Here is a 14,293-nt window from a genome sequence, read left to right as displayed (position 1 = left end):
AACAAAGGAGAGTTTTATATTTGCCATAAATCATTACATTCATGTAACATTAAAGGCTATCTCATGGCTTCCTTGCATTGACACATTCTATCAGCACAAACCAGTCACCTGAATGTCCTTAGAATTAACTAAGCCCCAAAAGAAAGACTGACCATGTTCCAAAAGTCCCCTAGGAGTACGTACTATCCTTCTTCATGCAAGCACACGAGGTAAAATTCTCATATGTAATTGTCCAGCACAAAAAGAATATTCAAAGGACCAGTATCTTGCCCTCAAACCAGATGGAGGCTGAACTACCACAGCAGTAGTTCTAAGGCACCAGTGGAATTAAAACACAGAAAGAAACCATACCTAAATATAAAAATCTCAGCATTTGATTTCACTGCTTTGGAGAGGTGGCATGCCTTGTGGGTTGCTTAACAACAGATACAGCATTTTATCAGCGGACACATCTAGATTGCAGGACAACAAAAACAGTCCAGCATTTTTTAACTGACGAGAGTTAACATACTTAATGTTGTATACTGTTTTTCAGTTACTTCAACTGAAAATTTTTAAACTTATTAATTTTATTAATTTATGGCCATATATATATAAATACTTCATCTTAAGAAAATAAAGCAGCAGACACTTAAGATATTATAAAACAAATACCACCTAGCACTATTACCGTATTTTGAAGTGTGTGTCATTATGGGGAAAAAAAAGACTTAAGAAAAGATGTGAAAAGAATTCTGGGACTGGACTCTGTATCTTAACAAAATGTAATGTTCCATGTCTGAAATTTTTTGTTTAATTATTCACATCCCAAGCTTACATACATCGTCCTAATATTTCATGCAGTTGCACTTTCAGGCATTAATTAGGATTTTTCAATATGCATGTTTCAGACTTGCACTAGATTTTAGATAATGTAAAAACAAATTGTGGGAAACTTTTTTTTAATTCACACATCTATAATAGAAAAGGCAGAAAATAATTTCTTCCAAATTAGAACAGCACCCTCAGAAAAAAAAAAAAAAAGTATTTTTTAAATAATACGAGGGAAAAAATTATCAACAGAATTATTTCGCAATCTTAAAAAGAGCTTTTGTTTTTGTAGAAAGAATAATTAATAATTGTTTTAATTTTTAAAAAATATTTTTTATACCATTACAATAGTTCTCATTGATGCTGTTTAAAATACAGTGAAGGTTAATTTACTTTTAATTATTATGCATATGACTTGATTTTCAATGAAGAAACATAAAACTATCCTTTAAAATTTCTATTAACCTTCCACTTTTACATCCCTTTGATTTTCACCCAGAGTATTATTACTGTCATGGCACCCAACCTCTAGCTATGCATATTTCTCAGAAGGGAAGGTATATGACTTCCCTACAAGCCAATAAAATCAGTGGGATGGTTATTTGGGTAATATTGCCAGCACTTCCCACAGGACAGCATGTAAGTCAATACACTACTACTACCCAGGAGCATGGAGTAAGATTCAGAAGTCTATCTTGTAACATGGGAGTCCCACATACTAGTGTAGCACACCGTTGGAAGCCAACGAGTCAACTAATTAAAGACAATTTTATAACCAGACTATTTGTTATCCTTACCCTGCACACACATAAAATAGCCTAAAGGGAGCAACGTCTCTCTAGCTTTTAAAAAAATCCTCTTTTGTCATATATCTTCAAATGTAACTCTTGTGTTTACATGGATATGCTGTAACAAAGCTCTTCAGTAACATTAACAGTATTTTTTGAAAGTAAGAGATGGAAACTGCTCTAAAGGTATTTGTGCAGCAAGACTGAAAAGAATGACTAGGAGAAAAGATAACCTAATGATAAAAGACACCCAGTGGATTTTACCTAATACCATGATGACAAACAGCCCCCAGGATCTAACTTTGGTTTTCCCTATTTCTTAATTCAGCTTTCAGCAGTATGTTATCATATTTCTATAACAATCCCTTCTGAAATATGCCATTTGGTAGATTATTTCATTAGCAATACTCTCAATATCTGATGAAACAACATATCAGGACTAGCTGTTAGAACTGGACATGGATTTTCTGATATATCATTCCCGAGATGAAAAATGCCTTTCTATAAAAAGGACTGTGCTCATAGGAACACGCTGATTTGTTTTAAAATGAAAAATATTTAAATTAAGGTAAAAACATTCTGATCAAACATTTTCAGACTAAATATTTTTTCTAATAATAACTGATTCAAAACTTATTTTAATATCTATAAAATGCAAAGTAAAAATACTTTTTTAAGTATATCCCCCCTCTTTTAAACTTTCTGCATGGTGATAAGGAGACAATATTGTCATTCCATTAAAGGAATTTCCAAATGCCCTTTTATGTATCTGAGAAATCTCATTCAATTTTAGATGAAACATTGCTGAACTTGGTGCAATTTTAAGATACAATGCTAAAGAAATATTGATTTATTACTGTCATCTTTTCCAGTATCATGCAAGGGTCAAATAAATTCATAGAAAATCTAGAAACATTATTGGAAGGGGGTTTTAGCAGAAGACTAATGTTAATTATAATAGAATTAGGAAGTTACGATATTGCTACTGTTTCAAAGCCAAAAGAAAGTCGAATTAACAGTATATCGGTTAGTGCTTTGGGAAACAACATTTACCATGTTCATCAAAAGTACGAGTCTGTATTTACAGATGTCTGAATTTAAAGATTTATACATCTGTACCTCAGAAATATATCATCATGTGTCAAATAGCAAATACTAATAAGGACAAATTTTCACATTTCAAGAGAGATTTGGTCATTCAAAATGTCTTGCTCAATCTTAAAAAACCACGGTAATTGTTTTTACAGTTACTTTAATTGAAAGTACAATAATCACATTAGCAGCAGAAAATAAGAGCAAGCAGGCTTGTTTTGAGGTTAAGAAAACAAGGCACAACATAATCATTCTGAACGTGATCCAACACTCATTACGAATTGTTATGTCAAAGAATTCTTATCTGTGTGTTTAATACAGCACATATCAGCACTGAGCCAAATGGCAATATGATAGTTTGGGGACTGTACTGCCTCTGTAGAACATAAGGTAATGAGATGCTATGAGAGTGGTTACAAATAGCACAGTGATAAAATAGGCCTATAAGGTATAACCTCATCATTATAACGTAAATTTTGCCATGTTTAGTAACATGCATGTTAGTAAAACAAAAGTCACACCTTGTATCTAGCTGTGACATTTGTTACATTCATGTGTCATAGTCTTATCACTTGGCAGCCCTTTCTCCTGTGAGAAGACAGAATCTAGGAGGTCTGCAAATCAGTGTCTCGGCTCTCCAGCCAAACCACACATGGTGTGTGTTACTGCAGGAACCAGGCATAGAGATTCTTCAGCTTCGCATCCTATTCAGTCCTGATCGTGAATAGACAGTTCCTATCCCTCCGTGCACTGCAAGAGTCACCCCACAAAATTTATTTCTCTGCCTGGATCTGTGCTGAAGCCACTAGTTTCTTATGCAGATTCTTCCATATCAGGACCATTCTTCAACTCTATTTCCATTCACAATGCTGACAACAAGCATCACTAGCTTTCTCACCAAATTTCTCACCTAGTTTCCTGCCAGTTTAAGAGACTGTTTAATCTCCTTTATGGATTTAACAGTCCCATCTAGCCTCCAGGGGAGAGGGACCTCTTGCTTGAACAGAAATGTCACTCTCTATCCCCTTCCTGTCAAGCTATTCAAACCTTTTTTTCCCCTGGCAAAAAGTTTATCCTTCCTCTTGTTCTTGCTTACTGGCTTTTACTTACTCTCACAAAATCTGCAAGTCACCACAAAAAGGACATTTTATTGGACCTTTTCATAGATCTCCAGCAGGGATTTTCAATCTCACTGGTGTTTCCAATTATTACTGCATCTTTCTCTTCTGCATACAGTGTAATAACTCCTACCTGTCTATCTTAAAAATGAGATCATGAGGCTGATTGGTAATTCTAACCTCCAAACCACACTGCTAGCTGTGCACCTCTAACTTCTTGCATCAGCATGTACATCTGCATTTCTCCCTAAGCAGAATGAACTATGAATTAGCTTTCCATTCTGAGAGTCAAGAGTTTGTTCTCCTGCTTAAATCTGGCCATGAATCAATCAAAACACCTAACAGCACTTCTCCCAAACTAAAATATACAACTTATGTGGAGTTGCTTGAGGTTTTGTTTTCAACTTAGCTATGAATATGTACGACATTACCATATATAATCAGAGCCTATATAGGAAACATCCCCTTCTAGTTTTTGTACTTCATGACACTTGGAACAAAGTATTCTAGATTTTTCAACTATCAAGATGGGCAGTTCTCATTCAGTATAACACCTCACTAGAATTTCTAGAAACTCTAGATCAGAACCTCTTGAACCCCTTCCTGTACTATGTACTCTAGAAGTTAGGGCATTAGTTTTTAGTGTTTTCTCCTCATGGGCATTGATCCTGTGAGGACTACTTTTTCAGCCACTCATATCTCACCTTAAAAATATGCTTAGTCTGTTCTTATTGAATTATTTATCAGTTGGGGATTGAATGGGTGAGACCCCAGCTTCAGACTCAGAGAAGCAAAGACTGCAAAAACTGGTCTAGCATGTATTCTCTGTTACTACTTCAGTAAATGACTTTTGATCTCCAGACCCAGAGTGACAGAGCCTCATAATCATTGTACCACATTACCTGAAGTCAGGACTTTAACAGCAATTGTTCAATCCAAAAATCAGAATTTAAATACTTTTACATTTAATCCCAATTAAAGGAGAAAATTTATCTTTATTATTCAATACCAAAACAAGGTAGATGATTTGACTTTTTAAGGTCAAGAAAAACTTCTGAAACCTGTCCAAGTGACCTTTTACAGAGAGCCACACTGGTCATCCTAGAAGCCATGGCACAACTTTCACAAATCACAGCTAGCTTCCTTGAAGAGCCTGCCTGTAAATCCTAGTTCCAATGCCCTCAAAAACTTTCTCCATCCACTGGTACTAAGCCTACTGCCCATTTCTGTTGGGTAAGAAACTGAAGATCTTGATGATTTTTTTTGATTGTCCATAAGGTACTGAAGAAATATTTGGCTTTGCTGGTGCTATTACCTCCAGTTTAGTCTATACTGACTAGTCAAATAAAGAGAGTAAATGATCTTACTGTGAGGAGGGAGAGAATGAGACACCTTTCTGATGTAACATTTAGGACATATTCTATTTTTCATTTCTTAATTTTTTAAAAAATTTTCAAATGGATCAGTGGGGTTTGAGATTTTATAGATGTGAATAAATGCTTTTATCTGTATTTTCCATAAAAATAATGAAGAATGACATAAAAATGACTAGTTAATAATAAGGTAAATATTCAAAGGGTGACAGTGTGTGCTGCCACTCCAGCTGTAGACCTAGATGGAGAGTTGTCATCACAGAGACCAGAAATGTGTTCCAGTAAAAAATTGTCCCGGGTTTGAATGAGTGGTGGGGTTTTTTTGGTAGCAGGGGAGGGGGCTACAGGGGCGGCTCCAGTGAGAAGCTTCTCGAAGCTCCCCCAGCTCCAAGTCAGCTCCACCTCTGCACCAAAACTGAACCAATCAGCTGCGCCTCTGCGATAACGTATTTAAGAAGGGATGTGGTGAGGAGCAGTGGGACTTGTGAGGAGGAGTTGCTGCAGCTGCGTGAACACCAAGGTCAATGGAGGAACAGAGGAAGAAAGGAGGGGGGAGGTGTGCCGGGGCAGAGACCCCCCTGTATCCTATGGTGAGACAGCAGGGCAGCCCCCCCTGCCACCCATGGAGATCTATAGTGGAGCAGACACTGATTTATGGCCCGTGAGGGGCCTCATATGGTCGAATAAGTTGACTTAGTCCAAAGGAGTCTGGGATCTTGTGGGAAGAAGCAGCCCCCACTGTTGTAGTTCAGCACTGGGAGGATTGCAGCATGTGGGAGTGTCCCACACCGGAGCAGCTCGGGAAGGGCTGCAGCCGCCGGAGGGAATCCAGTTGGGGAAAGTTGGTGACCCACGCTGGAGCAGCAAGGGAAACACTGCAGCCCATGGGAGTGACTCACATCAGAGAGGGTTTGTGGAGAACTGTCCTCTGTGAGAGGGGACCATGATGGACCAGGGGGAAGAAGTTCCAGGAGCTCCTCCCACTGAAGATGGAAGAAGCCTCAGCACTGACTGCACCCCCCATTCCCTGCCCCTGCGCCGCTGTGGGGAGGGGGTAGAGATATCGGGAGCAGAGCTGAGCCTGGGGAGAAGGGAGGGGTGGGGGAAGGTGTTCTCAAGATGTGGCAATGCTTCTCACTGTCCTACTCTGTTATGTGTTGTTGTTAGTGTCTGTAATAAAACTATGGGTTTTTTTCTTTCCCTTAACAAGTCTGCCTTTTGCCCGTGACCATAATGGGTGATTTGCCCCTCCCTGTCCTATCTCAAATCCCAAGTCTGACTTATGTTTCCCTTCACAGCGCTAGGAGGAAAGCGGGGAGTGAGCATCTGTGTGGTGCTCAGTTGCCCTCTGAGGTCAAACCACGAAAAAACTAAAACAGGCTCTCAAGCATGCAGCATAACATTTCTACTTACATTTAACCACCAAAAGCTTGGCATAAAGTCATAATTCCAACATTAATTTAATAACAAAATACTGTTAAGAGCTCTGTACTTCAGGCAATACCCATAACTCAATGTGTAAAGGAGATGGGAGAAGACACAAGACACGATGAAACAGGAAACATTAGGAAAATTAAATCTTGGTGTCCTAGAGGAGTTAAGAAAGCTACCTCATAAAATTATCCTTACAGTTATTATTGAAGTTAAGGTGATGATGAGCAAGTCAACATACTGGCAAGTATTTTTGACCTTAGAATAAATTTAACACAACAAAGGAGCCAAATACGGTATTTTGAAAGGACTGGTATCCCTGTAAAAAGTAATATAGTAGCAAGCTCTATTTTTAAAAAACATGTTCTTATTGTTGGTATTTCCCTTTCTTTCATATCCTGATCAGTAGAGATTTCGTGAAAACAAACAAAAACATTAATTAACACATTGGAAATAAGGAGTAAAAGTGAATAGTAAAGAGAATGTAATTGAGTAGCTTAGTTTATTAAAACAGTTCTAAGCTAACTGAGAAAATCACATGATGGACATAAAAGTAAAGAACATAGGATCAAAAGTGAATATTTTAATTATTTTTAACAAAGCTACAATTGTGAAAGTCTTAATGTGGGAATGTCTCCCCAAAGGAGAAACCTTTTAATATTATAATTTTAATGTAAAATGAAAGAAAATTATACATGAGAAATTAGACAATTATCTGTTTTCTAAGGAAAAAAAGTTTAAATATGACAATAATACAGAAAAGAACTTAAGGAATTGTATGCACATCTGATTTCTCTGAAGATTTTGTGGCTACTACCACTGTGTATTTGATACTTCTATTTCAGATAGCTCTGATTTCTCAGGTACATCTACACAGACTCTGGCTCCCATTTGCCTGGTATCAACTGCAGCATCTAAGATCCAGATGAGGGTTTTGTTAAGGAGGAGCTCCTAACAGTTCAGAAACAGCTTTACACAAAAGACTGAAGTTTGACTGTTGCACTATCAAGAAGTTTGCATGCACTGATCATTATTCTTGTACTTCAGTGATTAAGAAGGAATGGAACTTATTGATGATGATCTTAGTCAAAATTATCTGAGATTTATTTGTTACGGAGCACTTAGTGAAAAGGATAAAAAGATTTTTAAGTTAGCAGAAGTGATGTCTTGTCTTCTCTTTCCCCGAGGTATCCACAAATCAAAGCAAAACACAGAAGGAAAGAGAACGTATACAACAGTCTTAAGCATTAATAGAAAATTAAAAGTGTCAAAGAAAATGAACAATTTTATAATTTTCCCATAATTACTTTTTTATTCACAGAAATAAAGAAGTCTACTACAGAAGAATGGCAATATATTTAATTGGAAATACTTGCATATGGACAAGAAGATACTACTTATTTCAAACTTAAATGCTAGATTTCAAACTTTCATACTAAAACTAATATCCTTTTTAGAGCTAAAAAGAGCCAGAACTAACCAAGTACTTATTTTACTTCTCACATAAAGAAACTCAGCTCTGATAATACTCACTTCTGAATCCTTCAGGTTTTTCTTTCTAATCTGTAGTAATTCTCCATATGTTTTTTCTTCCTGCTTTAACCTTTTCTCATATTCTGCTAGCTCATCTTGGAGGTGATTAAATACTGTCTGAACACTTTGCTGCTTAAACTTCATACCACTTAAATTTTTCCTTTGAAAGAAAAAAAATATTCAATCAAGTAAGATATTCTACTATACTGTTTTTTAGTCTTTACTACAGGTTTAACGTTTAATTTTATAATAGATTAAATAGTGTCTTCTTGCAAATAATGATACCTTTTAAAAATAATAAAAAAAAAAAAACAACAAGAGCTATATGATGGAGATTAACATAATTGTTTAGACCACTTAAAGACACTGTCTATCAATCCATATACCTTGAGTCTACTGAGATACATAACTCTCACAATTTTAAAAAACAGCTTGCATTTTTACAACAACTTTCTAGAGAATGGATTGGTTCTGTCCCACATGTAAAGTGTCTGCTCAAATAATGATATTATGAGACACAGAATGAGCCCATGACCAGTGCCATATTAGGTAACATTATTTATCGGGACTGGAAGTGGGAGCCTCACACAATTTGTGTAATATTTTGTTTCTGTCTCCATATTCTGTCTATACGGTATTCTGTCTATATCTGGTACGGTTTCTTTAACCCGTACATCTGAAATATGTAAACTCTAGCAATCAATTTTCAGAGGTTTTCACTTGGTACTAACATTCCATTCTCTCAGGGTCTGTATTTCTGTTACTTTTAGACAGAAGCATATTAAAAAAAAAAAAAAAAAAAAAGGAAAAAAGTATTTTGGTTTTCTGCAAGATAACCTCAGCTAGAGCCTTGTAGGTAACATAACAGTTAGCATTATAACATAACAGTTAACATTAGTGTAACATAACTGTATCACAATGTACACACAAAAAAAGGAAATTAAGAGACAAGTTTAAGCCTACTTTTTGTAATTTTAAGGCTTTGTTGTGTAAACTCAATGTTATTTTAACACTTAAATAATATATTTTTAAATTTTAAAACAAGAAGTCTGAGAAAGGGAAAAGTCTGTCATGTAAAGATCATGCTGACTGATCAGGACCCATTTATGCTGACAATCTAGGAACAGCTGGGACCAATAATAAGTTGTTATCCTTCTTATTGATTAGCTAATACTTGACAAAACAGATGTATTTATGAGTTTGGAATTTAGTTCTAAATTCTGGAGGTCACAAGGTCCTCCTCAGAGTCTCTTCTGAGACTCTCTGCAAAATAACAACCTCTTTTGCAGAAAATTAAAGCATCTAAGGCCTCCTCTGAATCACTGTCTACAAAAGTCTCCCTAAAGAGGGGCTAAGGGATCCATCAGAAATTACCTAGAGTTCCTTTTCACTGAAACACACTTCCAGCCTTCCTAATCAACAGTACATCCCCTTAACTTCCCTCCTGCCCTTATTTCCTTCTCACTGGAGGTAGGCACACCATATGGGAACTGATGCATGTAAATGTTGGGGGCTCCAACACAAGTAAGGATGCTCCTCGCACAAGCCTTAAGTTCACAGGATTTGCTCGTCATCCTTCTAATTTAATTAGCACCAAACTGAGATAAAGCAAACCAAGTACATGTATTTAATTTTCATTCTTAACTTCAGATATGAAGACAGGTCTTTATGTCTTCCAAGAGTATGAAAACAATATTTCAAAAGTCATTGACATAAGACAGTTTCTAGATGGGATACCTGTGGCATATAATTTTCCCTTGGTTAGCAAGTGAGGCTAAATTTTGCAGTAGACTTCAGTTTTGTAGTCAATTATATTGTGGAAAAAATATTTATTTCAAATTACTGTTATTTTTATAACATGTTTCTGTTTCAGCTAGAAGATATTATTTAGTCTTTTTATTGCATTAATGGTAAGCACTAATAAGTTAAGGAGGTGTTATTCAGAGAAATATGCTAGGAAGTACCTATAAAAGGACAACAGTGAAGGCTGAAAGCAGAAGTAGGGATGGCTTTACCTCAAGTTTCTACACCAGATCAGGCTAGAATTAGCCTGACGACATGCCAGAAAAAGGAAATAATAGCCAAGAATAAAAGTAAAAACAGCTGATCTTTTATTCCCAGTTTTTCTACCAGGTCAGGCAGGTATCAGCACTCTGACAAAAAGAAGAAAGATCAGTTCAAATAGTTAAGTATATTTGATATTGTATTGCATGTGTAACACAAAATATAATGGGAAATGGCTAGAGCAGACTTTCTTAAAATAGACTGATGAAATGCCATGTCATACATCTGATTATTAGAAACATTAACAGAAGAAGGTAGATTAGCATGAAAGAGGTTTTTTTTCTCAATATTGTTACCATTTATCTTCACTAATGAGAAGTAGTAAGCAATGAAAAAACACCAACAACCCAAACTCTTTTCCTCTGCCCCTCAAGCACAGAGTGGCTGAATGCTCTGACAACCAAAAGGCTTAAGCATGCTGCCTGTTCTCAGCAAGTCACATGATGGAGAAATTCCCATGTGCTATACCTTCTGTGTTCAGAGAATGACAGAAAGAAACACGAGCCATTGGCATGCATAATTTGGAAGTCAGGGGAGGTTTTTTGCATGTTTTTTTGACTTTATAGTTCTTTCTATTAGATGGGATCTCTGAAAGCAGGTTCTCAAAAAATGCAGAGTTTTTTTTTACAATCTACTTTGGGTCTAGAAGTTGGAGAATTTGCAAGAAAATTCCTCTTTGAAAGAGAGATAAGACTTCTAAGCTATAAGGAAAGAGTGAATTGCTGGAATGAACTTTCAGTGCCACTTTGAGTTGATATTATCCCTTTCTTCTCTGAGTCTGAATACGTGTCACTGATGAAACTACTGACTACTGGCTGAAGAGATGTGGAAAACGAGAAGTGATTTTCAGGCATGGAGAGATGCCTTCTGTTCTTGAAGTTCAGTAAGTTCCACTGCACTCTGGGTCCCTTTGGGTGATTCTGTTTGAATCGAGAGTGGGAAAAAAACACCCAGCGCCACATATTCAGCTAAAAAAATCTACATAGAAAAATACTTTTTTTTTCCTAGTCAAGAATTTTATGTAATAATCTCTCAAAGATCTTTCAATGCTGACATAAGTGAATGAGATCACAGAAATGATGCAAGGATCACTTTTTCACTATTTAGTCATCCTGCACAATTCAACAATCCAAGCTGCTTTCTCTTTGACATTGCACAGCGGGTTCACCTTTATCCTTGAAGAGTAAGCCTGCTGTGCAATCAGCATATACAGCCCTCCAAGGCTTGCGTGGCCTAGAAGGCAGCCTGCATTATCAGTTGGATAGAGCCCTTTGAGACTATTTTCGGATTCATCAGTCACACTAAGGGTAGGTCCACACTTCTTAAAGGAGAAAATACTGAGTGCGTGGAATCCTCCATTAATTAAGGATGCAACTGACCATGAATATTACCAGATTTCCAAAAGTAATTCTGATGCCTGAAACTCAGTTTGGCAGGCAGACAATTTATCATTAGTAACTTCTACAGAAGCTTTAAAACTACAAGCAGTGATCAGACAAAAATACTCTCAAAATTATTGACAAAAAGTGCATTATATTTCCTAGAAATAACGCTGTAAAATTATAAAACTATCTTCAGTAATAGTAATAAAATAGATTTAGTAGTACTAAAATTTAGTAGTACTAAATTACTTTTGTAAAAGTAATAAACTGTCCTTTAAAATTCATATAATTGGTATGTCTTACTGCAAATCGGCGAAAGATTTTTCTGTATTTTCCATCTGTATTTGCTTCATGTTCCACATTTCATTTAATTCTTCAAGTTCCTTTTTAAAATATTCCATAGTGTGAGAATTTTCAGCAATTTGACTGGAAAAAAATGAATTTTTTTCCTGTGAATTAAAAACAATATGTAGCATGTAAATCAGGCAGGTCTAGATTTCCAAATACTATATTTTAAGCACATGATTATGGGCAACAATTCATGAAATTGTATACTGAAAGAAAAGGAACTTCTTTCAAAGGGGTCAGTTGAAGCACTTAGTTTAACTGGAAGAACAGTGGTTCTGTAAAAGCACAGCTTTGCACATCCAGTTATAGCTCTCCAACTTGTTGCACAATTCTTCAACAAATATCCACAAATTTTAGTATGGCACTTGTATTTTTGCAGTTGCCTGTGTTGTATATGGATGTATGCACGTTTGTAGGCCACCATCTTCATAAAGTACATATCCTTTATTTTTTTTGCTCTCATACATAAAAGTCTTGCAAATAAGCACTGGCTTACACAGCAAAAAATGTTCTTAATGATAGTGAAAGTAATAATTTTTGCATATGACCTAAATCTAGGCCTGTTTATTTCAGTGTATGTAGGGTCAGTGTCTTAACTGGCAGCTTTTATTGCTAGACCATCAAGGTACTTACAAAATGTAATACTATTTTAGGCAGATACATAAAAAGCTTTACTTTCGGGAAAACCCAGTATTTTTAATTGCCATTTTCCAGGAAGAATATAGCTTACTTATTTTCTTTGAAAACTGGCATTTTTAATTTAGTTGCCTAAATTGCGAGTTATCCTCTTTTAGATATCAAGTTTTTCATAACATAGTTTTCCTGTACTCCAGACAGTGGAGAATTAAAGCACAGAGATTCCTGAACTCCTACCTACTTTCCCTAGCTACAAGTACACAACTCAAAGACATGTTGATGTTAAGCTGCTGAAAACCTTTACATTAAAAAATGTTTTCACTAAACTTCCTGTTCTACAGAAGAGAGATTAAATTGCAGTGTCTTTTACATATAAAAAGTGACTGAAAGTCACAGGATCCAAAAATTTATAGATTCATTACAGAAGCAATCCCTACTTCCAAGAGCAACAGTATCTGGCAAACAAAGCTGCAGCTTCCCCACAATGAAGAAGGTAAACATAAAGCACTGTACCAGTTCAATAGTAATAAACAGGTGGGAGTCTTCTATTTAGATGACACTTCTAAAGTGGTCTTGCTGCATTAGATTTTGTAACCCATACTAATGGACTGTAAACAGCTACATAAATGGGTTAAATTAAGAGGGAGGAAAATACCTTTTGATTATCATTATGTATACATATGTACATATATACACACATAATTTAAGTGCACACATGTATAGATTCCAAATTTCAAGACTTCATAAGTCAGTAGGCAAAGTATGCATCACAGTATTTAAGTAAAGATCATTATTTTGAAAATTTATTCTTTAGATACTGCCCTATTTTTTCTGAAGCAGTAGCCTGATGCATAGTATAATGATCTTTTTCCTTATGAAAGGAGTGCTTCTTAGAGATATACCTAAAAGATATCTCTAAAAAAAACAGGGAATCAAAGCTTTTGTAACAGATGTAAACACAGATATGAAAGCGTGCAAGGTACCACAAGAACATTACATTTTTAAGGCCTCTGAACTTTGTAAAACTGTAATATGTATCTGTGTAACATTAGATGGAAATTCCAGGTTTCTTACAGGAACACAGAATCACTGGCAAGAAAATGAAGATACAGTAATTAGTGAAAATCCCTATGCAACTGAACTGCCTATAGAGAGTCTCAAACTTCCGAGGAAAAATCATATTTGTTTTAGGCTCAGTACCAGAAGAACTTGAAGAAATGTCATAGCCTGTGATATACAGGATGTCTGTATGATCTGTCCTGGCCTTAAACTTTACAAATAATGCAATCTGAGATGATTAAGATATCAGGGCCAGAAATAAATATGTACACAATGAAGCCATGACGTTGTTTGCCAAAGAGTCAGGTTCACATATGAGCTGGGTTAGAATAAAACTGCTAATGAGGAAAATTTTGTCTCTGACTTCCTGCACTTTTTTCAGGACTTTTAAACCAAGGCAGATAAAACCTGAAAATATTGGCTTCCAAGCATATGGAATACTAGCCATTGAGTCAGTGCAATTTGGTATCCATAGTAGAAGACAGAGAATTTGCAGTCAGGTTTTAGAACAAACAAACAAAAATGGAAAGATACTCTACACTTTGTGATCCAAATACTGAAATACTGAAAATCCACTCTTTAGGGCTTGCTGTAGCGGGTAACAGTCCAGTATCCTGCCTAAGCTGAATGAGTCCCTTGGCACTTGGTCATGTAGCTGT

The 14,293-nt window shown here is 36.0% G+C and overlaps 1 protein-coding gene across 1 annotated transcript in view; it reads right to left on the bottom strand.

The window, feature by feature from the left end:
• Positions 1–14,293, bottom strand: part of CCDC178 (coiled-coil domain containing 178) — a 176,615-nt gene that overhangs the window by 109,731 nt on the left and 52,591 nt on the right. The window contains exons 15-16 of the mRNA XM_042798097.1: positions 11,895–12,040; positions 8,146–8,305 (exon numbers count right to left, since the gene is read on the bottom strand). Coding sequence (XP_042654031.1) covers positions 8,146–8,305; positions 11,895–12,040 — 306 coding nt within the window. The remainder of the gene's footprint in view (positions 1–8,145; positions 8,306–11,894; positions 12,041–14,293) is intronic.

The sequence above is a fragment of the Tyto alba genome, unplaced genomic scaffold (assembly GCF_018691265.1).
Source record: "Tyto alba isolate M040663 unplaced genomic scaffold, T.alba_DEE_v4.0 Super-Scaffold_27, whole genome shotgun sequence".
NCBI classification, from domain to species: Eukaryota; Metazoa; Chordata; class Aves; order Strigiformes; family Tytonidae; genus Tyto; species Tyto alba.
Note: the sequence above shows the minus strand (reverse complement) of the source record. Positions and strands in the feature narration are given on the sequence as shown.